General features: G+C 39.1%; 1 protein-coding gene across 1 annotated transcript; it reads right to left on the reverse strand.

Annotated features, from left to right (window-relative positions):
* Nucleotides 1–971: 971 nt before the first annotated feature.
* mlphb (melanophilin b) lies at nt 972–23,908 on the reverse strand. The gene is made up of 14 exons (XM_054787318.1): nt 23,867–23,908; nt 20,964–21,090; nt 15,897–16,118; nt 15,201–15,343; nt 10,615–10,670; nt 9,239–9,325; nt 8,083–8,149; nt 7,698–7,918; nt 6,368–6,445; nt 5,992–6,288; nt 5,439–5,588; nt 5,292–5,360; nt 4,135–4,183; nt 972–2,185 (listed from the first exon to the last, which is right to left on the reverse strand). Exons 2-14 carry the CDS (start codon nt 21,086–21,088, stop codon nt 2,136–2,138), a joined length of 1,614 nt encoding a protein of 537 aa, XP_054643293.1. The 5' UTR covers nt 21,089–21,090; nt 23,867–23,908; the 3' UTR covers nt 972–2,135.
* Nucleotides 23,909–26,385: the final 2,477 nt, after the last annotated feature.

The raw sequence follows: 26,385 nt of genomic DNA on the forward strand, positions 1-26,385 counted from the left end.
CATCTGAAAAGCGCAAAACACTCCCTAATGTAAGAAATGATTTAAAGAAACTCTACATTTTAAGATAGTGTTGGCGCGGTTTCCACCAGGGTACAACTTCACTACGTTCAGCAAGACGGACTACGACCAATTCTGGAAAAAAAAACAGCATAACAGAGGTAAGTTGTTCAATGTATTCAGTTATTGTGTTTTTAAAGGTACAAATTCTGTAGTTTTTAAGTCATGTTTAAGATACTGAAAACACAACGTTTTCCAGTGCCTCTTGTAGAGTCATTCAATAATATGAATTCTGCAAAAACGCCAAAACCACGAAATGTTCATGTTCAATGCTAATATAACTGAAAATAGAATATTTTTTAAATATAGGCAAGCAGACCTATAAACTGCTTTACATTGTACATCATTTCTGTTTGTCTTAGTCCTCTGCAAAGGACATTGATTGGGAATTAAGTAAAAACATTTTCTGTGCAAAAAATATATACATATATACTGTGGAACATTGTTTCACCAAAGAAATTATTTAATTTTAATTCACTTATTACAGTCGGGTCTGGAACCAATTAACCGTGATAAATGAGGGACTACTATATGTTGTAATATTCCAAAATAACTATATCGTAATAACAATTTTCACTTCATACAGAGGAGGCGTACTTTAACTGTATTGAAATTATATGGCATCTTTGAGTAAACGTCTAGTAACATTTGAGTATCTTATTGCCGGGCAGAGTGTCTTGATTTTCAGCAATCAAATTACGGTCACTCTAAAGTAATTATTTACAGGCCGTAGCTACTTTACAAGACATTTTGTAGTGAAGTTGAGGAATGGTGTTCTGCTACTGAAAGACATCAAAAGCAGAACATGAAGATAATTGCTGAAGATCTTTATAGGGTCACAACCTACATGGCCATTATCATTATCATACACTGTAACGTTTGACAGGAAATGTAATGATTTCATTTTAGCATTAATATAATCTAATCAGGTAAATAGACCCACCACTTTCGCAAATCATGTTTGACGTGACCCAAGCATTCAGACAAATGTATTTTTAGAACCGTGGTTACACACAAGGGTCACCATATAGCAATGCCAGTACTGACTTGAAATTCATTTTCAACCAACTGAAGCAGAAAAACAAACATTGGTTAATTGCTGAACATTTTCAGCAAAAATTTACTTCCATCATATGTGTGTTAACACAAGACATAAATCAGTGAAAAATCAGTGCCATTCCAATGTGCTAAATAAAAAAGCAGACATATTTAGATATGATATCACACCGCTCACTTTTCACCTACCATTTAATTACATCTTCTCAAGGGACAATACAGTGAACATGTACAAATTTAATTTCCAAAAATGTAGCGATGTCCGATAATATCGTCCAACCAGTAATGGCATCAAAAGTTTTGTTGTCCATTCCAGTCTTGTGCAGGTCTACATTTTTGTCCCTGATGTCCTTTTACAGCTCTTTGGTCTTGCCCGTGGTGGTGGAGAGGTCTGAATGGAAAAGACTGTTTCTGTGGCATTTGTCGTTTATCCACATAATGTGTTAAGATTAGGAGTACTTTCCGAAAGGACATGGACAGGACTCATTTGTGTGTTTCAGGGACACATAATCGGTCTGTGGTTGGTAAAGGATCAAATGATGATTTCACTCAATCAGACAGAAATTCATTTATATCCTTTATTTTCATATATATATATATGCATATATTCATATATACATATATATATATGGGCTGCACGGTGGTCTAGTGTTTAGTGTGTTGGCCAACACAGTCAAATACTGCGTTGTCTTAGTATGAAATACTCCCCCCCCATTGTATATAACCTGTACTAGACTGCTCTGGAGTATATCCAAGTTTCATTTCCTTTGAATTGTCCATTGAGAAGATATAATAAAGTGGTTGCTCAAATGGTAGCAATGTACAGTAGTCACTGAGAGATACTGCATGCGTTACTATGTAAGATCTAAGAAATAATACATTTGTAAGTATAATTCTATTCAATACAGTATACCATTTTTAGGTTAATTTGTGGATTAACTGGACATTGTGGGAGCATGAAATGTTACTGGATAAAAGTTGAGTCGAAATCGACTTGAGTCGAATGAGGAATTTGGACTGTCTCACATCAGGCTCAGTCTCCTCCTTACGAGTCCTGCTTGTTGACTGCTTTCTGCAAGAAAACAGGAGAAATAAGTGAAGCAATACGATGTTTTAAACTCTCTCTTGCTGTCTGTCATCACTATCTGAAGTATTACTGACCAAAATAGTGGTTATTTGTAGTGGTCTTGTTTGAAACATTTGGAAATAAAAATACATGGCCGCCTCGGTACTGCGCTCTTGAGTACTTTCTTTGTTTTTGTCTTTTTTCTTCATTTTTGGTGAATTTTCACCGGTCATTTTCACTAGGGAAGACTTGCTAGACATCAGGCAGTTTACTCAAGACATTTTTTCTGCCTACCTTCACAAATCCACAAAGATTTTGGATATACTAACAGGGGGAGTAGCAGAGGATGCAGACAAGAGAAATGCGCCGTTGTCTTGGTGAAGCATCGCCAGCAGAGGTTTCCATTGGTCCACCTGGCTAATCTGTGCTTTTTGCCCAATAAAATGGATGAGCTGCTTCTCCTTATAAGAACCAACACAAACTTTGCACATTGTGATTGCTTTATTGAATCCTGGCTCAGTGAATGCACCCCTGATGGTGCGCTACATCTTCTCGGATACCGATGCCACCACCAAGCGGACCACATCACAGACCTATCAGGGAAGACGAAAGGTGGCGGAATCTGCTTTTACATTAACAAAAGCTGGTGTATGGACGTCACGATGCTCAATGAACTCTGCAGTCCAGAATGGGAGGCACTCCTTCTCAACTGTAAGCTGTTCTACTCACTGTGTGAGTTTTCCTCCTGCGTCCTCCATAAATAGGAAAACTCCACGCCTAAAATTTTAGAACTGAAGAAGCCTTGTCAACAAAAGGTGAAACGTCTTCAACAAACAAGAGTCCATTCACCTCGATTCAACCTTTGCGGATAACCTCATCCACATTGAACACCGGTGCCCCTAACGGATGTGTCCTCTGTCCTCTCGTCTTCTCTCTCAACAAGAATGACTGCTTCTCAACACGTCCAGCTGTCGGACTCCTTAAGTTTACAGACAGGAAGTGGAGCGGCTGGTGCTCTAGTGCAGCCAGCACAACCTGGAGCTGAACACGCTCAGGACTGTAGAGGTGACTGTGGACTTCATGAAACCCTTTGCCCCAGCTGCCCCACACACTCTCAAACTGCCTTGCGTCACTCATCGAGACCTTCAAGTTCATGGGATCCATAATCTCTCAGGACCTGAAGTGGGAGGCTAACATCAACTCCATTCTATACAAGGCTCAGCAGAGGATGTACTTCCTGCAGCGGCTGAGATAACTGCTTATTTTATCATATTCAAGCTTACCGTGTTCTTACAGTATTTGTTGTAAGCTGTTTTTATTCTTATGAAGCACCTTGGGCAACATTGGGGTGTTATCCCAATACTTATACTTAACTTTGATTTGATTTGATACAAATATATCATAATCCTGTCCTGTCTTTTATCTTTATTTCAATAAAATACAGTAAAAAGGGGCATACTTCAGACATTGTTGCAAATGGTGATTAATCAAGATTAATTCATTTGAAAACTGTGATTAATCCGATTCAAATGTTTAATAATTTGACAGCCCTAATCATTTAATTTAATTATTATTCCATAATTTCATTAATTATTTTAAGTTCCTTGTCTGCAGATGGCCCCCGTGCCGCACTTTGGCCAGCCTGTACTAGTCTGACACCAACTACCGCCAATAAATTCCTTGTGTGTTCTTTATACTTGGCCAATAAAGATGATTCTGATATAACTTCAACTGTAAACAAAGAAAAAAATAACTTCATGACGAATAAAGCTTTGTGCTTTGTACACATAAAATATTTAGCAACTTATCAACAAAGAAGTGTTCCAAAATGGAAATACAAGCACATTTCTAAGCTTTACTTAATGTTTCCCATTCTGTCTCTTTCTGTCACAAGGCTTTAACAAGGTTACAAATTTTTAACTGATCATCTCTTGGGTAGCAGCTTTGGTTCTTACTTGTGGGAAAGTTTTGGGAAAGTCTTCTGGTTTGGTTTGTGATTCCAGACTAAAAAAACACCAAAGAGAAAAGAAGAGCATATGAGAAAATACACGGGACATACAGTACATTGTATTGACAAAAGAATTGGAACACAACAAAATAGATGATATGTATATATTTATATACTGTACACTGTACTATTCACAGGGATTACATTCTGAGACATCTGCTAATACTGAAAAAAGCGAGTAATTGAGATGCTTTTGAAAATGTCTTATTATTATACAGTCATCCCTTGCCACATCTGAATTTGAACATTGAATTTTGCGGCTTCACTCTATGATGTTTTTTCAAAACTATATGAATTAATAAATCATGCTGTTTTGTGATTTTATACGGCCTATTATCAGTTTTTTAAAAAATGCATATTTAAGCAAATTTTACTTTTTTCTTTTACATAAATGAACATTTTCAAGCATAAAAATGGCTAAATTAACTAAAATACGAATATAAAGCATTCGGAAAATGCATTCAAAGATGCAGTGCTATGTAGTATTCTACACTGGTCACGACACATTTATAGCAACGCACACAAGCACAAGTCTTATTTACGTTTTAAATGGCTTATTTTCTTTGATAATATCTACTACATTGGACAATATGAGTGTAAAGGTGACTATTTCATGTCTAGCAGCTTCTAATGGTGTTAAAAAACACATTTAGAAGGTCGTAAACAGGTTTTCTATGCTGTAACTACGAAAATGGTTGATTTATTAATCAGAAAATTCACAGTCGGGTCTGGAACCAAATGACCACAATAAACAAGGGAGTATTGTAAATAACATTTTGATTTTTAAAAATTATTTTAGTTTAAGTTAAAAAAAAACAACTAACGTGTTACTTGTTTTTTTTCCTAATTATTATTATTATGAAGAAGTATAATGTATATCACATGTCTATATATATATATATAATATAATTATATATAATTATATGTGTATATTCTAGGACACACTGTACAACAATGCTCGTTAAAAAAACACAAGAGAAAAGTGATTTTGCAAACAATATTAGCAGATTTGTGGATGCTGAGTGCAACTCTCAGTTGACCCCCCTGGGGAAGCTATAAACTTGTTATGGGTCTTCAGTTTGCCATAAAGAAAATCATCTTTACCTTCAGCCTTTTGTCCACTGGCATGCCAGCAGTGTTCAGAGCAGCAATCCTGTTCTCAATATAAGACACCTTTAGTATAGATGGAAAAACGGGCATATAATAAAACTGCACACAATTAAACACACATGCTGCAAGTGTTTGACTCACCTGAGTGAGTGTATTCTGCACATCAGCAGCAGCTTGGGCTATCTTGTCCTCCAGTTCAAACAGTAAGGCTGTTGAACCTTTAAAGTCTGACTTGGACTCCTCCTCGTGGATGTGACACTTATTTTCCACGCTCTCAATTGAAGAGTTTCTCTGAAATAAGCCAAAAAAACCTCCCAAATATTGCAGCTGGCACTTCCTCTAATTCCACTTGGGGGGGACACCGAGGCAGACTAGCTGGGAAACTAGTCCCTCCATGTGGCCTAGGTCTACCCAGGGCCTCCTACTGGTTGGGCATTCCCAGACAAGCAACAGCGGTTCGTCACTTTATCTCCAAAAGTAAGTCCAAACTTGTAGTCCGATACTCTGGTATAGACCAAAATTTTAACGATACTTGGTAGTCACTTCAGTGCGGTTCGGTTAGCGTTCACACTTTTTAAAATTGTATTATTGTTAGTGGATGAAATAATGCTTTGTTAGTCATATGCATCATGTTACACCTTCATTCTTACATTCTGAATGCCGGACAGAGTATGGAACAAGCCAGATGCTCTACCTTGTCAGAGTCTGACAGCTGAGGGTTCAGCTCTGTCAATCTGGGGAGCACAATGCTTGCTCTCGAAGTGGGTCTGGAAGGTGTTCTGGTGAGTGCTTTGTCTCCCTCTTGATTTGTTGCTACTGCTGCTGCCATCTTTTGGAGGTTGGACTCCTCTTCATCAGAACTCAGGCTATGGTCGCTTATGTCACATGTCATTTCATTCAGTTTTAGTCTTAGTTGATGCTCCTCAATGTCGACCTTCTCCCACCCATGAGGAGGAGACGCTTTGTCTGGAACCCGAGGAGATTCCTTAGTCTGTAAGAACAAAACAGTAAGCCAAAAGAATACACCTTACTATTTTCAAAATATTTTCGTTTTTGGTGAGCTAACTTACCTGATTGGAGGTCAAAGTGATCTGCAAGCGGTTTAACAGAGTCTCTATAGCTGACATTCGTCTGTCCAGGTCAGTGATCTGCCGAACATGATAATAAAGGAGGTGTTAGGATAGTGTGTTTTTTTTTGTTTTTTTTTTTAGTTTCATCCGGTTTTCTTCCTGACGAATCTCAATAGAATTTGCCACGCCGACAGGAATAGAGTGTTTCTGCTGCACTGAGTGGTGTACAGTGTTACCAGTGATGGAAAGGCTTCGTGTGTATCACACAATGAACAAAGAATTGTTTGTGCTAACAAACCCTGCAGTAGTACAAACTTTCCAAAATCAAGTGGAAAAGATGCCCCAGGCCAGCTGGACCAGATAGACGACTGCCCATCCAGTAAGTCACCATGGTATTGATTCTGATTGATGGAGCACATGGTGTTTGATATGTCAGCTATATGCGCAGTCCAGCAGTACGCTAGCCGTGCACAAATAAAACATGGAATGTCGGCTACAGATAATTTGGTTGTCTATTCATAGTTGTTCATATGCTTGTTCTTGTTTCCCAGTCTGTACAGATTGGTGTCCTATCTCATTGTTTTGGACTGTTACCTCTCAGTAGTGACTTGAGGCGCTGTGTCACTACGCCAGAAAAAATTGTTCTTTTTGTTAGCTGCTACAATAACAATGTCGCTGTAGCTTGGTTTACATACATGTTAGTTATGTAAATAGAACATTGTTGGCATTTTTGGGAGGGTATTTTTTAGGGCTTTATAGACTAAATACGTGTGTGCCGTACTGTGCATTGTTAGCTCCCACATGCTAGATCTTTTTCTCTTTAGAATGCACAGAAAAGGGAAAGACATGTGTGGTCATGTTTCACATAAGGATTGTGGATGATGGGAAAAATTCCAAAAAGAGTGCCGGTTTCCTTTAAGGGGGGCCTTGACTCCATATAAAGATTGATATTTGCTGTGTTTATGTTTATGATCCCATTTATGGAGATGCTTTGAAGAATAAAAGATTTTACATAATGGATGACAGATGAGCATCTCTGTGTGGAGTTCGCATGTTCTCCCCGTGCGTGCGTGGGTTTTCTCCGGGTACTGCGGCTTCCTCCCACATTCCAAAAACATGCATGTTAGTTAATTGGCGACACTAAATTGTCCATAGGTATGAATGTGAGGGTGAATGATTGTTTGCCTATATGTGCCCTGCGATTGACTTGGGACCAGTCCAGGATGTACCTCGCCTCTCGCCCGAAGTCAGCTGGCACAGGCTCCAGCATACGCCCGCGACCGAGTGAGGATAAGCGGCATAGAGAATACATGGATGGATGACTGATTACCTGTGGTGGGGGGTTCGGGTAGTTGAGGCTCTCCTGGGAAATGTGATTAAATGGTCTCAAATGGGACTGGAAGACTGGGTCCTCCTCTGAGTCATCAGGGCCTACAGCATAGCAACTGGTGCCCCAAGGGCCTCCAGCACTCCCACTGCCACATGAAGAGTAGCTGAGTCGGGACATGGAGCGAGACGGAACAGTCGGGTGGTCGGAGTACACAGGGTCATCTAGAAAGACAACAGCTGAATGAAAGAGTGAACAGAATAATGCAGGACCATGGTACATCATATATACTGTCCATCCAAAATGTGTTCAAAACTTGGACTGAAACGATGACAAACTACCCCTGTGTACCTTTCTGGTTAAAGACTGGTTCCACACCACTTTTTACCTTGTTGTGGGGTCAATCCACGATCAGACACAACATCCATATTGAAATCCAGACTTTTGCTTTGCTCCTTCAAAAAGTGATGGAAAACAGAGACCATGTCAGCCTCTGCATGTATCGACTCCCTTTCACCAACATTTATCATCATCTTGTCCTCACAACTCAGAGTCTACAAACAGAAGAGCTACATCCAAGTCCTCATGCACATTTACAGTACTTGATCCCCTGCTGATTTTGTAAGTGTTCCCTCTTACAGAGATATGAACAGTCCATCATTTTTATGGTAGGTTTAGTTTAACAGAGAGAGACAGAAAACAAAAGCAGAAAAAAATAACATTAAATAAACATTCTAAACAAATTTGTATTTGACTGAGGAAAAAAGGTACTTGATCCCAGTACATGCCTGTATACATGGCAATAAAAAAACATGACTTAGTCCTTGGTGAAGAAACCCTTTTTGGCAAGAGCAGACGTCAGATGTTTCTTGTAGCTGGTTACCTGGGTTGCACATATTTCAGGAGGGATTTTGGGCAAAGAAACAGCCCCAAAGCACAACGTTTCCACCTCCATGTTTAAAAGTAGGGCTGGGAGTAGGTCTTTTATGTTATAATTTCTGCTTGACTGATTCTTTTTTTTGTGTTTCCATTTTCTGATCCTTCTCTTTCAAGAGCTATGCGGTACGACAAACACCTGCAGCCAATTGGCAATAAGTGCTCCTTTTAACCACCACGGCTGCTGCAGGAGGATGCCGGACTGTATTTTCTTGCTGGGACTCATCCTGTCATCCTCCTGCCCTGTGAATTGTGATTCTTAGCTTCAATAGTACATAGTACATTTTTGAATAAATTAATTCCCGTTTTCCAACCCCATTAGTGGGTCTAAAAGAGACCATTTTGGTCTCAACAGATTCTTTTTTTATGTTGACTGTTTAATTCATTGGCCAATTTAAGCTCCAATTATCTATGGAAGTATTGCCAGCATGTAAATATGTACAATGTGTACGTAGCATGTTGCAGGCATCCACTGTTCGTTTCCTGAAAAAGCATTCTGTTAATACACTAAGATGATAAATGTATTCGTGTTTGTACACACACGTGTGGTCTGAAATATCAATGTCCTATAACATCGTGTATGGTGCAGTACAAATTTTGGCATATACCTGATTAGATAGTCGCCTTGATCTGATGCCGCAATCCAGATGAAAATCAACAGGGTCCACAGTTAGACGCCTTTTGTTTTTTTTCATCTTTTGGGAGAAGAAAGGAAAAAGCACATTTAAAATAATAATGAAGAATGGTAGTTAAAACAAGATGAAAGAAAGTAATGACCTCACAGGTGTGGTATGAATAATGAAACACAGTTGTCAGACTAAACTAAAATATTTGTGCCACAGTCATGAAATTAACATCTTGAATCAATGATGCTCCTGACTCATACGTGTATTGTGTTGTATTGCAACTTCTCTACATGACAGAACTTCCCCAGGCGAATGAGGTGTTTGAACACTTCTCTATGAGGAACAATAGAGGGCACTGTTAAGGTACATGACTTTCTGCAGCTGTGACTTGTTCAACAACAGGGTTCTTCAATGTAAATCAACAATCAAAGTGACAACAACCACAGTTGGTGTATGTAATGCTTGTGTCTCTGAAGTATTTATTGTAACAGAGGGGGACAGAACATTAAAAAACATTAAATACAGGTTATAATCCATCCATCTATTTTCCTACGCTTATCCGGGTCTGGGTCGCAGGGGCAGCAGTCTCAATAGGGAAGCCCAGACTTCCCGATCCCCGGCCACCTCCTCCAGGTCCACCGGGAGGACACCAAGGCATTGCCAGCCCAGATGTGAGACATAATCCGTCCAGCGTGTCCGAGGTCTGCCCTGGGGCCTTGTCTCGGCTGGGCATGCCTGGAACACCTCACCAGGGAGGCATCCGGACTAGATGCCCGAGCCACCTCAACTGGCTCCTCTCAATGTGAAGGAGCAGCGGCTCTACTCTGAGTCCTTCCCGGAGACTGAGCTCTTCACCCTATCTCTTAGGGTGAGTCCAACCACCCTACGGAGGAACCTCATTTCAGCCGCTTGTATCCGCGATCTTGTTCTTTGGGTCACGACCCGAGGCTCATAACCATAGGTGAGGGTAGGAACGTAGATCGACCGGTAAATTGAGAGCTGAGCCGGAAGGCAAAGCTCTCTCTTCACCACAACGTTCCGGTACTGCAGACGCTGCGCGCCAACCTTTCCTCACTCTTGAACAACACCCCGAGACACTTCAACTTTTCCACCTGGGGCTGGACATCATTCCCAACCCCGACAGGTTAAAAATGAATTTGAATTTGATTAAGTGTCATAAATACTGTATTTGAGTCCCTACCGATTATGTGTCCATGAAGTATACAAATTAGTCCTGTACCTTTCAGAAGGTATTCCTAATCTCAACTCACTATGTGGATAAAAGACACCAGTCACAGAAACAGTCTCTTCCATACATTTCCACCATTACTTTTTTAGTTCAGACTGATTTTACGTACCTGATTATAATGTTGTGAATCAGTGGCATCCATGCGACTGTCTTCAAATCCAAGAGCTGAGAAAGTCATAATGTCAATGTTATTCTAGCAATTCCAACAACAGAACATTGATATTTGAGATAATTTAGGTAATTGTGCTTCCACACAAAAGAATAATCAACAGCAGCAGTAGAGCCATTAAAGTAGGAAGAAAAGGTTGAGCAAGCTCGCCAACAAACTGAAAATCCTTTTCAGACAATTTAGTTAAACAAAACCACAAATGATGTGCGACATACCCCAGTCTGCTCATGGGCAGCCTTGTATAAAGTAGCCATATGTTATACTTAGTAAAAGTAAAGATACCTTCAAGAAAAATTACTTTCTAGTCAGTAAATGACTTGACTGACTTGCTATCAGTTGTACTTAAGTATCAAAAGTATAATAACTTAAGGACACAAAGTAAAAATGCAAGCAGTGAATGTGAGCAGTGAGTGACAGCCATGAAAGCCAGTTATTTTATTAAAATTCATAAAAATTTAGAACAATTTTGTATTTGTATTTGTATTTGTATTCTTTTCAATCACTATTGGTAACATATGTTAGCCGGCAGTGGTGGTATTGTATTTTTTGGTTGAAAAAGATGTGATCTTGAGCCAGTTGCATACAGTCCCTTCAGGACAAGTCCTACCAGCCTATTTGGCACAACAAGCACGACAAGTTTAATGTGACTGTGTAACAATACTAATGACTAATACCATCATTTCTGAGTGCACCTGAATATAAGCTGCACCCACTAAATATAAGAATAAAAAAGATTTGTACACACAGTGTACAGGCCGCACATGTCTATAAGTCGCAATTGTCTACCTTGTAACATGGGATATTTAGTACACAGAATCAGGTTACAGAGAAAGATTTTTTAAAACTTTTAGTAATTTTTTTCCCAAACAATGCTGAACAGTGTGTGTAATACAGCTAGTAAAACAGTAACCTAACAGAAAAAAACATTAATCGCTGTCTTCATCGTCCTCCTGCACAGTAAAACCACTAAAGTCATCTTCTTCAGTGTCGGAATTGAACAGACTCATCATTTTCCATGATCCATTTTCTTTTGAAAATATGGTAAAGTAAAAGTAAGCAAAGTAAAAGTAAAAGTTGGCCCTAACAGAAACACAAAAGTACAAACAAAAAACAACTTAAGTTCAGTAACAAAGTATTTCTACTTCATTAAACACGCTAAGATGGCACTGTCCAAGGTTTTAGGGACCAAAGAACCACAGCAGAAGGCCAGCAGTAAAACAAAAGTCTGTGTGTGTGAGAGAGAGAGTGAATGTGTGTACAGTCATGCAAGTTGAATTTAATCCTGGTGGTCACATGAATGTCTACTTTGAAGTAGTTTCGGTTATAGTCATTGTATATGTATTTTCACAAATCTAATTGGATTATATTTAACAAGTTATGACATTTGGTAACCACTGTCAACTGTGCATAAACATTTACATAAACATACATGACAAACATCTTGCCTCCCATCTTTCTGTCATGAGAAGATTGTATAAGTTCAGGCAAAGAACAGCAGACATGTGACTGGAGGATCACAAGGTCTCTTCAGCTCAGCCTGCCAAACAACTCGTCTGCATCGCTTCCCAACTGAGCGAGTCAGTTTTAGGCTGTACTGGGACTCCAGCTGCCTCTTTATAATTCACTCATGAATCAGTGATCTCACTTGGAGACCTGCTAGGCATGATCATGCTCACTACTTGAGTAAACAGTGGAACCTTGGTTAGCGTTCGACTCTAATCGAAAGGGACGTTAACCGAATTTTGTTTAGCCACCTAATGTGACGCTAACAAGGGAGGATGTTTTGTGATAAAAATAAATTAAGGACGCAGATGGATTCACGCAGTGTATTAGTAACATGAAAAAATGCACGCTATATTGTGTGCTAACTGGAGAAGGCACACAAAAGAGGCAAAATTGTGGCCTAAATTTTCAACATTAAATGAAAAACAAGCTAACCGGGGAGGATGCTAGCCAAGGTTCCACTGTGCTTGATTTATCAAGGTGTTGCCTTGCGGACCAAGAGTCCTGAAAAGGTTTTGGATTGAGATTGTTGCTGATGTTGTTACGTAACAATCAAAAACAAATTGTTATCTTGGTAGTATTTCAAGTTATATTTCAAGTGGGAAGCGCAGACAATATGCCTCAGGACTAAAGGACAAAAAGCTATCATAAAAAAAAAAAAAGATTCAGAGATATCTACACATAGTAATTTTTTAGCTTTTGTCAGAGTTAATAGACTCATATTATCTTTTACTTTTATCTTTACTGCACCAAGCCACTAAAGTCCGGGTCCACATTTAAAAATCCAGAACTGCCCCACGAGCCAGGGGGAATAGAGGCTGATGTTCAGATGTTCTGATGTTTCATCTGAAAGAGCATCGGCAGGTTACTGTATATTCCTTCAAAACAGCCAATAAATGTTTATTTTATAGATCAGCCCCTGTTAAAAGTCCAACTTTCAGTAACTGTTTTCAGTAGTCGTCTTCTTCTCCTGCTGCTTCATTGTGACGCCCCGTCCAGAACGGAGGAAGTACTGCATGAACTAGTAATTCTCTCATTGGACTGAATGCTTTCATACTTTAGCGGGCCAAAGGAACGCTTTAGGGCCGCCTATTGAGGACCACTGCACTAGTCTGGCTGCAGCTGTGAGGAGCCAGAACGGGGAAACAGGAAAGATGGAATAGATTAAATCTCATGAGAGATTTGGCAGGACACTAATACGCCTTATTATGTGAAAAACTGACTCAGTGTCACAGGAATGAAGAGTCTCATGCAAATCACAGGGAAACACAGACAGAGAGGGTTTGGGAGGTGTTAGCCACCAGAAGCTTTGAGTAGTTTGAGTAGTGGTCAAAATAAACGCAATCATTTTTACAGGGCTTTCATACATGCATGAACAAGTACTTGACCATTTGTCATGGTTATGCTAAGCCAACAAGTCATAAAAAAGATACAAGCACACACAGCACTGAATCCAGCTGCTAAATCTTGTTACTCATTGGGGATATCTTGTTGTATAAGAGGAAACTTCCTGCACATCCTGTGAGTTCAACTTTGGAACATCCTGGGGGACTGTCAATAATATTGTGGGGCATACTGAAGAATGAACGCTGCTATTCTACGATGTTTGCAGTTGGAAAAACTGAGCAAGCACCAATCGCTTAGGTAGGTTACATACGATGGGTGGGCAGATCCAGCCAAATAGCCACAGTGTCGATACCAAGGGTCATATCAGAATTGGATTGACACTAGCGTGATGCTGTCGTTGTGTTGTTTATATTGTTACATTGTTAATATTGTTATACAGTAGTAGCTTGAGTTTTGTTATTAATTCATTCCGAAAGGTCAGACGAAAACTAAAACGTAGGAAAATCAAAGCAATTTTTCACCATAAAATGAAAAGCAGTGCAAAAATAATTATAAATGATGAATGAACTTATTGTTCTCATTCTCATTTGTGTGTGCCAAATGAACGCGCTTTCCAGAACACCATAGTTTTGTGTAAACTAAGTATTGCAAGGTTTGGTGTTGGGTGTGTGATCCAAGTTGGCTGAATAAACATGCAATGCTGGGCGTATAGTCCGCCCATGTCTCTATTAATACCACAAAAAGTGCCAAAAAGTAAAATACAACAGTTTGTTACACGTAATATTGTACAATAACTGAGCCAGTGTACAAAAAACCCCGCAAAATTTTGGCAAATTTTTGTGAAAAAACAAATCGTATGAAAACTGGGGCCGGTATGAGAGTCTGATGCTATGATAAACTTGAGCAAAAATATCACAGTTTGATGTATTGACGTATATAACAAAATAAAAAAAAAAAATACTGTTTACGCTACCGGCCCCGCCTCCACCCACAGAGACAAAGAGACTGTATGACTGACAAAAGGGCTCCCTCCGTTCATGCACTTGTTCTATGTAACAAAGGTGCCAAGGTGCCGAAACAGGTTGAATCATCTTCCTGTCTGTTTGGAGGCGGGAGACGAGGAAAACAGACACGCATGCATATGGCATATACAGCGGCCAGCAAAATTATGGAGTTCATTTTCATTTATTGTGTGATTAGTTCATTTATTTATGATCTTCCCAGGCCTAGCGCCCACGAGAGGTTTTAATCTTGCGAGATCTTGTGACGCGCGATCTTGTTCCACCCGTACTTAATAGTAAATATATTTGGGGGAATATAAATTATATTAATAAGAAAGAAAAACTGAGCTAATTGCCTGGTTTGATGGCACATTGCTAATTCAGAGCAGGCCCATTATGTTTGTATGCTGTGAATTCAACACATTGTTCCCATCTGGCAACTGATTTTTGACCGCCAAATAGACTGAGTCAGCTTCCCCATCGTTTTGCTGAAAGGCAGTCTTTGCTGAGTCCCGCTCATTTATTATACTCTACAGAGACTTCCACCGGGATTTGGGATTCCATTAATGAGCTACCTTTCACTCACAAGCATTTGATTTTTTAACCAAAGTGGTTTGTCAAAGCTGCCAAAATACGTTTCATCACAATCACACAATACCCAGAGAACGTACTCACGTTCAGCATCATCATCAGAAGAGTATGTGTGTTTTCCACTCAGTCTCTTGAAGAGTGATCGCATCACCTTGGCGCTGCCGAAGCGCTTAAAGCGTGCCCGCACATTCTCGTGATACCATTCCAGTGTGCCAATCTTGAGGACCCTTTGGACACATACAAATAAAATAAATAAAAAGATGGCTTTGTGCACAAATAATATGAAAACTGTTTTGTTTTGTATTTTGTTCCATCTTCTCGGTATTCTTTCTTTGTGTTTCACTTGACTTACGGTGTAGGATGGAGCAACGAGGCTCACCTACAGCCACTTGACAATCAGCGGTATTCTTAGGTACAGCAGCTGCAGCTGGAGGACGTGGGATCGTACTTCTTCGGACCAGAACTCCTCCTCTTAACTGACTGTACCACTACCGGATTCCATATTCCTGCTGTTTCTGATTATTCCAGCAGTCAATTTCATTTTTTAAATCTTTTACGCTGTTTACACAAAAGCTAAGTAGTTTTATGCTTTGTATTTTGTACCCATACTGTACACAATATCAACCAAACTGTGACCTGAAAACTGAAGTACTGTACATACCCAACCGTAATTCTGGCGTACCGTTACATCCGTACTAAAAACATCACTACTTGATGAAAAAGAAGAAAATCCTGGTCAATGGTAGCCACTACACGTTTCAATTGAAAAAGAGTTCCTACCTGGTCATGTGGCAGGAATCACACACAAAGCCATTCTGTCTCATATTGTAACGACTGCAGGCTTTGCAGATGTACAGCTGACAGTCCAGACACTGGCGCTTGCTGTTGACCAGGAACTTGAAGGGTTTGAGACAGCGGATACAGTAAGACTCGGTCAGCCACGTCTGATGGCCCAAAAATTCTTTCTTTGAGTCTTCTCTCTTAATCTTGGTCTTAAGATCCCTAGCAAAAGAGAAAACAGGATATTTGTATACTTGGATTTGTATATTTGGATATGTGTTTATATGAAAGCATGATGGGATCCAATTAATGATAAAGAGCAATAATACTGCAAATTTTGGTAAACGATTCAATACCAAGTGAATACAGTATCACGATTAGCTATGTATCAGTATTACCTATACCGATACTGATACCCCATCCATCCATTTTCTATACCTCGTCTCCTCTTGGGGGGGACATGCTGGAACCTATCCCAGCTGACTTCGGGCGACAGGCGGGGTACACCCTGGACTGGTTGCCAGCCAATCACAGGGCACATACAGACAAACAACCATTCACACTCACATTCATACCTATGGGCAATTTAGAGTCGCCAATTAACCTAACATGTATATTTTTAGAATGTGGGAGGAAACCGGAGTACCCGGAGAAAACCCACGCACGCACGGGGAGAACATGCAAACTCCACACAGAAATGGAACTCAGGTCTTCCCGATCTCCAGACTGTTACTGTGTTGGCCAACATGCTAACCACAATGGACCACCCGATAATGATACCAATGAAATGAAAAATACCAATGAAGAAAAGAATGGTTGGTCTACATAAAGATGTTCTAGGCCAGGCGTGTCCATTACGTTGATCACAAGCTACCGGTCGATTGCAAAGGTACCCCTCCTCCTCCTCCAAATCCTTCTGCTAGCTTGATTTTGACATTCTCCTTCAATTTCGGTAATTTGCAGCAAAAGTGACTGTGTCAAGTGACCCAAATATGCCTCACACACTTATTAAACACATTATAAGTAATAAAATGTATAGGTACTCATCACTAATAAGTGATAATGATAGACGATCGATCGGAAAGTCAGCTTCACGGTTTAGCCTTTAACCTGGTGATCGGGCTAGCGTGACACCTGGCCTCCATCTGTTGTGGGGCCGCCTCCATTTCCCTCTAAAGAGGCTAGACCGCTGAGTCTTCTCGGCTAGCAGTTTGAGAAGGCGTTTCTCCAGTGTGTACCTAATCCACACTGCTTGTCTGTTGTAATTCCAGTCACGGCTTATGATCATATATGTATTAACTTGTGTTCACCTCACTGCATGTTTTCAGGCCGGATTGTAACAAAGTTGTGGAAGCAGGTGCTTCCGTTGCCACACAGGGCGCTGCCATTTTACACTAAAGTCGAGTTCTTACATTGTACCTGTATACTGTACATTTTATGCTTTACTATCACGTAGCGTGAATGAGTTTTCTGCTGGAAAAAATAGCCTATTTTTGCGCAAAAAATAAAAATAAAAGAAATCATAATTTTTTTGGACCACAAATTTGCATGGATGTGAATGCTGAATGGCAAATGTGTGGGGATCCACTGTACTTCAGTATCGTTAACTTCACAGTGCATGAAGCGAGTGCTGCAAGTGCTGTTTGAACTACAGTACGCCTTTATACTAAAAAGTCACAAGAATTTAAGCCAAAATCCTGACCAAACAAACACATCCTTCCTTTAGTGTGTCTTGGCGACTACATATGCAAATAACTTCAGCGCTTCAAGTTAAAGCAGCGCAACCTGAAGAAAAAAATGCCTATTATTTTAAAAGTACTAATTTCGTGCAGTGTTGCAAAAGAAATGTAAAAAAAACAAAACAAAACAAATAATCACAACAAACAGACAGTTGGCAGAAAACCAGGAAGGATGAGAGGATGCGTGTTTTTCATTAAGCCTTCCTTTCGGCCTTTCAATCTTTGCCTAGCTTAGTGGGTTAAATGGAAGGCTTTGTTAATATCCCTTAAACTAGCAGATTCAGCTGCTGACCATTAGTGGTGTGCTGTCATGTCAATCTGCCCCTACAGTATTTGAAACACTACAATATCAACCAATTTCTTGTGTTTCTGATGAATGAATATGACTGGTCAAATAACGAAGTGAAGTTAAATTCAGACTTAAATCAAACTGTGGTTGGACTCATCCACAGAGCCTGGATTGGCAAAGGTTTAGAAAGCTACTTTAAGGGGGCCCTAGCTTACATTTGCAACTTTTCAGACTTATGTATATTATATTTTAATTGGTTGTACTCTTCTTTAACATGTACAAGTGCCATATCATGAGGTTGGGGTATTTTTCAGTTATCCGTGGTTTGATTTTTATGCCACTCCTGAATTTTGTGAACGATCGGGGTGCAAGAACTTCATGAGATCTTGTAAATATCTCATGGCACAACTTTAAAAAGTCCACGTATGGCAACTTGCCAAACATCCAGCCAAACGCTACTCAGTATCATTTTTGGAAAAAGGCAGACAAAGTGTTTTTTGGATGTAAGAATTGTGTGTTTAAATACTTATATAACTATAATGACAAATAACACCACACCTGTCATCAGGAACAAAAAAAAAACTCTGGCATTGCTAAGGCCGAGAAGCAACCTAAAAGAAACAAATGTCAACAGAAAATGAGCATCTGACACAATGCAACGCTGACATTGCTAAGAAAGTACGAGGCTTAAGGAAGCAGGGGAAATTTTAAGAAACATGGCATGCTAACTGTAAAATCTACATCAAGGTAAATCAAGGACTGGAGGACCCAAAAGTACTTGTTGTCAAAGACATCAAGGAACTGGACAAATATTGATGATGACATCATCTCAACTACATGGAAATTAAAACTACAACTCACATTTATTTTATGCAGCTTAAAGTCATCAATAATCGTCTTTCAGACTATGACACTATCACACAACAATAACACAATAATTATGGCAATTTCAACAACATTAAGCAACACATTGCCGATGATCACCAATAAGTTTTACTTAATATATAGAGAGAAATTAATTATGAATTGGGCGATTCAGTCAAAATCTTTACTCCTGTACAGTAAACCCTCATTTGTCGTGGTTAATTGGTTCCGACTGTGATAAGTGAATTTCCAGTAGGATGCCTGATTTATTTTTGTAGTTAGTTGTTAACCTGTTTACGACCGTAAATCAAAACGATGAAATAGAGCTAGAATTGATATTAAGTGTCATTTGATTCAGCCTGTTGGCCCTTCACAACATTTTGTGTTTCTCATGTGGACCCTTGAGAAAGCTAATTGCCGACCCCTGTCCTAACCTGACATTTGAAAGGAGGCAGTAGCCGTATACTAGTATCAAACGTGAGCCACCAATTATGGTATTAAAAGTATTTGATGTATGAGGATCAGCGAGTAAAGCAATTTCACTAACCTTATTGCAGTACTTGATTGAAACCATGCACTGGAACATTTATGCTTCACTGGCAGACCTCTGGAATGTGAGACCAGCCAAACACTCACTTGGACTCAGACAGCTGTAAAGACTTAAGCAACACCTTGTTGCCAGACATTGTCTCTCTGTGTCCTTTTGCACAAATCAATATGTTGATTCTCATATGGTCTTGTAAAAATCATGCAATTATTTTTGATTTGACAAAATTGCAATTTGAAATCAGCAGAATCACCAAACTAAATGTACACCTGCACTAATTCTATATGTCTGAATAATCAAAATCTGGCGCCACTGCTCTTTTGGGAACAGGCAGCAGACATTTCAGATTGGACTGATAATGTGAGAAGTATTAATTTGTTTCAAATCAGATTGTCAAACAGATATGGGTTATTCAAATTCCTGAAAGGAGTACCAAAAGCCTGCAAGAAAATGTCACATTTTGGTATATTTCAGCAGCAGGGCACTGTATACTGAAATCTCAATTGTAACATTTACCTAAAAAAGCTCTGATTTATTTATTGTTTTGTTAAAATGACGTGACTTGCATTTTTGTATGAGTAAATAAATGAGTTTTAGGTCAAAGGTTTTGAAACATTGAGTGTAATTTTTATAAGTGCCACACCAGGACGTGACGCAATGGCGATGTATATTTTAATGTACCACAGAGCTAGTGGATGAACAATGCTCGAAACTCCGTGTGAGACTCAACACTGTTCTTCAAAGCAGTGTTAGTTAGCACGAGAGTAACATGCTTCACCTTCTGCAGAAACATGATGTAAAGTTATAAAGTATACACTGTAGTTCCCCAATGAAATGTGGAATTCACAGCAAATGCTTCTGCTCAGGCAGTTGCACCTTTCGATTGGATTTGTAATTTAAGCAGAATTGAAACAGGGTATGTAATGATAGTGCACATCAGTGGTTCTCAACTGACTTGGCTGCGGGACCCATCGTCACACCTTAATGACAATCGGCGACTCAAATTGTGGATATTTTTGCAACTAAAATGTCTTAAATGTTTATAAATATTTAATGAAAAGACAGCGCAGTTTGAATTTGAGGTTGTGCAAAATAACACCATGTGCCACGACAGGAATGATACAAAACATTATTTTAAGAAATAGTGTCTGTAAAGGTTTTCTTGCTAGCGCAACAGATCGATAACATGTTCTCATTAAAGACTCCAAAATAAAGTGTGTCAATTAAAACTTACATTAAAATACCAGATTTTTTTTCTTTGACATTCAACATAAACAAAATGCATTTAAACAAATGCGCTAACTCGATACAAATTTACACTGAAAATCCATATATGTGCGCTACCGATTAGCATTAGCGATTTTACAAGTCAAATTCGAACACGTCCAAATATGGCAATGAAATAGACAACTTGAGATGCAAATTCCACTTAAACAGCTGATATTTAATAAGCATGAGATGCTTACAGTCAAACACTTCCAATATCTTAGCAGCAGACTACTTACAAATGTTTTTCTTCTTCTATGACAGCGAGTTTCAAATATAACTACGGAGCGTTGGGGGGGTGCCCAGGAAAGACCCGCAACCCACCAGTTGAGAAACACTGGAATGTGGTACAGCTTTCTTACCCAAGCCTGTCTTCCTCTTTCTTCCTCAGGTAGAAGTCTCGCTGAACAACCTGCCATACATGACTGGCCTCCTCATCAGTGAGCTTGGATAGATCCAACTTCTTCGCGGTCATGACACCCAGCATTACTGTCAGATAACAGTTGTATTACAATATGTGTTAATACAATACCTAACCCAGTAAAAACCTTAAAAGTTAAAATGATCATATAAAATCAGATCACTGGTGTTCTCTACTCCGGTGTTTAAAATAAAGTTCATCCACACGAGTGGCCCAAAACACATAGAAAAATATGTCTTTTTAAAATATCCGTGTTGGTTTGGAGTCCTTATGTCATGACTACAGCTCCGAGAGTTATTAGAAAGGCTTCAAATCAATTTGCTTGGTGTGCAGTGCATTGGTCACACAACTCTTTCACTAATTTCAAAGCTCACTGCAACATACAGTGCTGTGTATCAATCGCAAATCAAATTTAACAGTTTAAAATCGATTTTAAAGACCAATTAGAGAGAAAAAAAACACACGTTTTCAGTCCCATGAGTGAATTTTTATGGAGGACGCATACAAACTCCAGCTGAGGTCTTGAAATTAGTGATTTGACATTGCGGCTTGGGAAGGAGAGCAAGTTGATGAACATTTTACGACATTATATCTCAGTAGCGCTGTTGGAACAAAGACAAACAAAATCAAATATACACTACGTTACATTACATACATTCATTGTATGTCCTTTATGATTTATTTTAACCATTCTTTTTCCTGGATGGAATGATTATACCAGGATGGAATGATTATACAGCGTACAGCTTGGTGGCAGTTGGGGGCTGTCAAACATTGGCACATCCCAATAACTTATGTAAAGACATTCCCAGCATATGTAAAGCTACAACTCTCCCATGAGGGCTTGAACTTGAAGCTGAAAGACATTCTGGAAGCTTCAGCAAGGCAACTCACTTTTTGTTATTATTTGTTCCAAATGTCAGGGGAAATCTAAAATGTACAAAAAAACAAAGTTCCAGACACTGAAAATATTAACAAAAAATACATTTCATAGAGAATCATTATCGTTTTACATACAAAAAGCGAAATGACGAATGAAATGGTTAAATGAACAGTGAACATCACTTTTATTGAAGACTCTTGTTGGTGAAGACAGCGAGGAGCGGAGGGAGAGGTCGGGAGGGCAGAGGGAGGAAGGGACCCACACCAACAACTTCTCAACATCTTCCATCGTTTTTTGTGATCTCTGTTCTGTTAACAAAATTAGCAAAATTCTGTCCTCTATGGGGGGAATGACAGAAAAAAACTGATTGATTTATGTAAATGTATTTATATATTTTAACCTGTAAGTACAATTTGAACCCTGTGTAAATCAGAAAAAAATCAAAATGAATTCAAACTTGTGCACTTAATTCTTGTTTTTTAAAATATTTGAAGATATATTCCAACCTGGAAAAAGAATGGCTGAGGTACCGTTAAATGACACACATGATGTCCAACTACTGTCTAAAGATGTTCTTTTGTTTAGATCAACTTTCACTGCATTTGACGTGACTAGTCATAATGTGCTGAGGCGCAACTACTGTTTTCAGTGGCGTTTCCTGTAATATTTTATTTGCCAATGTCATCCTTAAAGTGCAATGGGCACTCCCCATGGGAGACTCTCCTCACACTTTGGAAACCCCTGATTTAAAATGTTTGAAGCAACACATTAGCATATATTGAAATGTTCATTTCCATGTCCTATTTCTAGCAAAATGTTTACCTCCACCTTTTATCAATGCTTTAGTATCCCTCCGCTCCAGAGAGAGTAATAATTTCATAATGTAGGTCATGTAAGCAAGTTAAGGCCACACAAAGAAGAACTAATTGTCTTTTCTGCTCCTCTCCGTCTTCACTTCATTTAGAATTATTCAATATTGTTTTCTGCATGTAAACAAATGATCCTCTATAAAATGTGTTTTGTTCACATTTTGGGAATTTGGAACAGATTCATTGGATTTACGTTATTTTCGATGGAAAAAATTGCTTCGGTTTTCTTACGTTTCAGTTTTTGTCTGACCTTTTAGAACAAATTCATTAAAAAAATGAGGTATCGCTACACAAAGTATGTTAAACATTTTCGATATAATTGACAGGTACAGTATTTACTGACTGGCAGCCTTCTTAACTGATGTTCCTGAACAGTTTCACAAGTTTGAGATTGTTTCTTGCATTTCTGACAATGCTGCCATCTGGCTTTCAGCTCTTTTAGTCCACGAAAGTAATATTCTTTAAGAGTATTCATCTGGGGTCAATGACTTTTTGTTCTATTTTCAAAGGTTAAGAGCAGCACACCGAAATAACAAAGCAATTCACAGTAAGTATCAAAGTTAGCATCTGATTATGCAGTATTAGAGAAATGTATGAGGAACTTTTCCATTGCCAAGCTGAAGGGGAGGCTTTGTACAATTATCAGCTTTTTGTTGTTGTCTCCAGAGAACAAGTAAAATTCTATCTAATCTCCTACAATGCATTTTGTAATTGCAATGATATTCAGTACTGACATGTAATACTGTATTGTACTGTAGATTGTATGCTGTACATAGTCACTAGGTATGCTGTGAAATATATTTAGTGTTTGCAAAAGGTATTAGCTTGATAAGACAAACTGTTATTTAAAGGTAAGGAATACATTACGGTATACTGTATATGCAGGACATACTGCTTGGATTATTATCAATGATAAACTTTTCTATCTGTGGAAAAATGATAAAAAATGGCCTTGGTGAAACTAATAAAAACATCTAGGAGGAATTATCTCAGACCAAGAAAATGTATACATTACAAAGTTCTGCATTTAAAATAGTATAAACACACAAAACAAAGAATGATATTTATGAATTACCATACCCGATAACTTACCTTGTTGACTGAAGAGCCTGCAGGCAGTATTTCCTTTGAAGGCACACCAGCTAACTGCCAGGCAAATCAAGCAGAAGACAGCAATTCAAATCACATGTCCAGTTAACCGGGGGGGAGGAAAAAAAGGAAACAAGTTTTAAACAGTGCCTTTCTTTGCTCGCACATTTGGTTCTGTTATTCTTACTATCATTTATGACAGCAAATACCTGATTCGTAGAAAACAAATCACATTGAGAGCAAAATATTTGGGCCATTTGTCACCTGGAGCATCCAAGTGTGCAATTACCATGAGGTTATGTGGAGGCCAGTTCAGGCTTAAATCTCAAGTCACATGTCATGGATCCTATTATATGCTGTTGTTAATGTATGACTGGAGATGTGTTCTTCCACAAGTGGAACCTTTTATTAATCCATGCCTTCGTATGCAAGGTCAAACACAAGAGAGTCTTGGAATGTAGTAAACAAGGAATACCCTGCCTCCATCTACGCCTCTATTAACAATATACCACAATGTTTTTTTTTTCTCTTTGTAAGAAAATGTGTTTATTTTACTACTGTCATGTAGGTATTTAGCAGCAACAGGTGGTGCATCTCATTCCTGGGCCTTCAGTAATGCCTTATGCGACTCACGCCCCCTCTTTATGCCATCACTATCACGTCACAATTATACTACAGTGTTCCCTTGCTCTATCGTGTTTCACCTTTCACGGATTTGCTGTTTCGCGGAATTAAATTCAATTACAGCGTACGAACGTTGTTACAGGCCGAGCTTGGCCCTTTAAGAAGAATTGCATTGTGGGAAGTTGAGGGTCTTTCTTCCCTCACTCATCTGTCTGCACAGCCCATTGTTTTCTGCATCCTGACTGGCTGTAGACCATTGTCTATAATTCCCTTTAATGCCACTATTTTTTGACGCGCGATTAACCCTCGGCCCACACCGTAGTTTGAGAAAACGCAACGGTGTTTGGGTTATGCGGTGCTAGTTACCGGCAGGCAGAGCCAAAGGCTATTTGGAGAGCTTATGTCACCTTAGTATGTGGCGACAAAGGCAGAAGTGAGCAAGCACACACACAGCGCTCAATGAGATGGCAGTAAAGGCTCTTGAGGGAATTTATTAAAATTATTTTTATTATTTATTAGCGTTTGTGCTTGCACTGCTGTGTTTGTCAAAGAGGACAGAACAAAACGTACATGTTCTGTCATACTTCCACACTGTTGAAATTGCCAGACCAAGAAAAGTGTTACAAAGTATCAAGGGGGTATGTGTGTGTGTTTGTCTGTAAAAGAGTGTTTTGAAGTGAAGTATAATCTATAGCATGCTACAGTTTATGGGCGCAGTCCTAGTCCTTAAACTACTGACTGTTCTTGAGCCCTTTATTTTTTGTAAGATGTCAATATTTATTTTTCAACACCCTGTTGATATTTGAGTGATGGACAGTTTACCTTATTAATGTCTACTTGTTGTACATTGTGTTTGTTTTTTATAAATTGAGGCCCATTTTGTGTTGAGCTGTTTAAAAAAAACAGAATGTTTAAAAAACAAAGATTTGCATGAAGCAAACATATTATCCAGACTCATGTTGATAGGTGTATTGAAAACTGATATTTCAAAAGGAACACTTATTATAGATAAAAACTTCTTTCTATCTGTGACTAATTGTGATGAATTACGTGTAAACGATGGACAAATGACTGTTGTCATTTAGAAGTCAACAACTAACACTGTGTCGGCACGAAATGACCACCATCCAGCACAATTTATTTACACTCTTAAAACTCTTTATTGGTTTAAAATTCTTATAACTCAACACACTGTGTATTACATGTAACTTCCAACTAGTAGTTTGTCTGTACCTAGGTGTGACAAGCTTTTGGGGAGCCCCAGCAAAGTATCACTGTTTGATCAGGCTTCCTCTCCAGGTCTGTGCCCTAGTAAGACCCAGTCGGGGGTCCTGAATCCTCTCCATGTCTGTGCCCTAGTAAGACCCAGTCGGGGGTCCTGAAAACATATGTTGGCAGCCAAGCGTTTAAGGAAGTATCTTCTTTTGAACTAACTCCTCACTAACTCCTATACACGCAGGCATTTTGAAGAAGTTGGCTTCTTTTGTGATGTAATTCATTCGTATGTGACGAGGTATAACAGTTTCAGTCAGGAAGCCATTCTGGGCCAGATATCAGCAGACTGCGAAGCACCCTGTATGTTATCTGACCCCCCTGCTAATGTAATATACAGTGTTCCCTTGCTACATTCACTGTTTCGTGGGTTTTTTAAGTGCAATTTTTTAACAGCAAATGAACAGGCATTTTGCTCTGCATCCTTGTGGTGTATTAGAGCGATCTATTGGTGCTCTGTTGTATGCCTCTTATTGTATTTACTACTGCTACCAGTAGAGGGCGTTGTATACTCATGCAGCTCCACCTACATGTGTGTTTACCTACGTGTAGGAGCATACTCGGAACCCACAGCAGACAATAGCCGGCCAAATACAGAGCCACAACAGTCTTTACTGGCTAAGGGA

The sequence above is a fragment of the Dunckerocampus dactyliophorus genome, chromosome 9 (assembly GCF_027744805.1).
Source record: "Dunckerocampus dactyliophorus isolate RoL2022-P2 chromosome 9, RoL_Ddac_1.1, whole genome shotgun sequence".
NCBI classification, from domain to species: Eukaryota; Metazoa; Chordata; class Actinopteri; order Syngnathiformes; family Syngnathidae; genus Dunckerocampus; species Dunckerocampus dactyliophorus.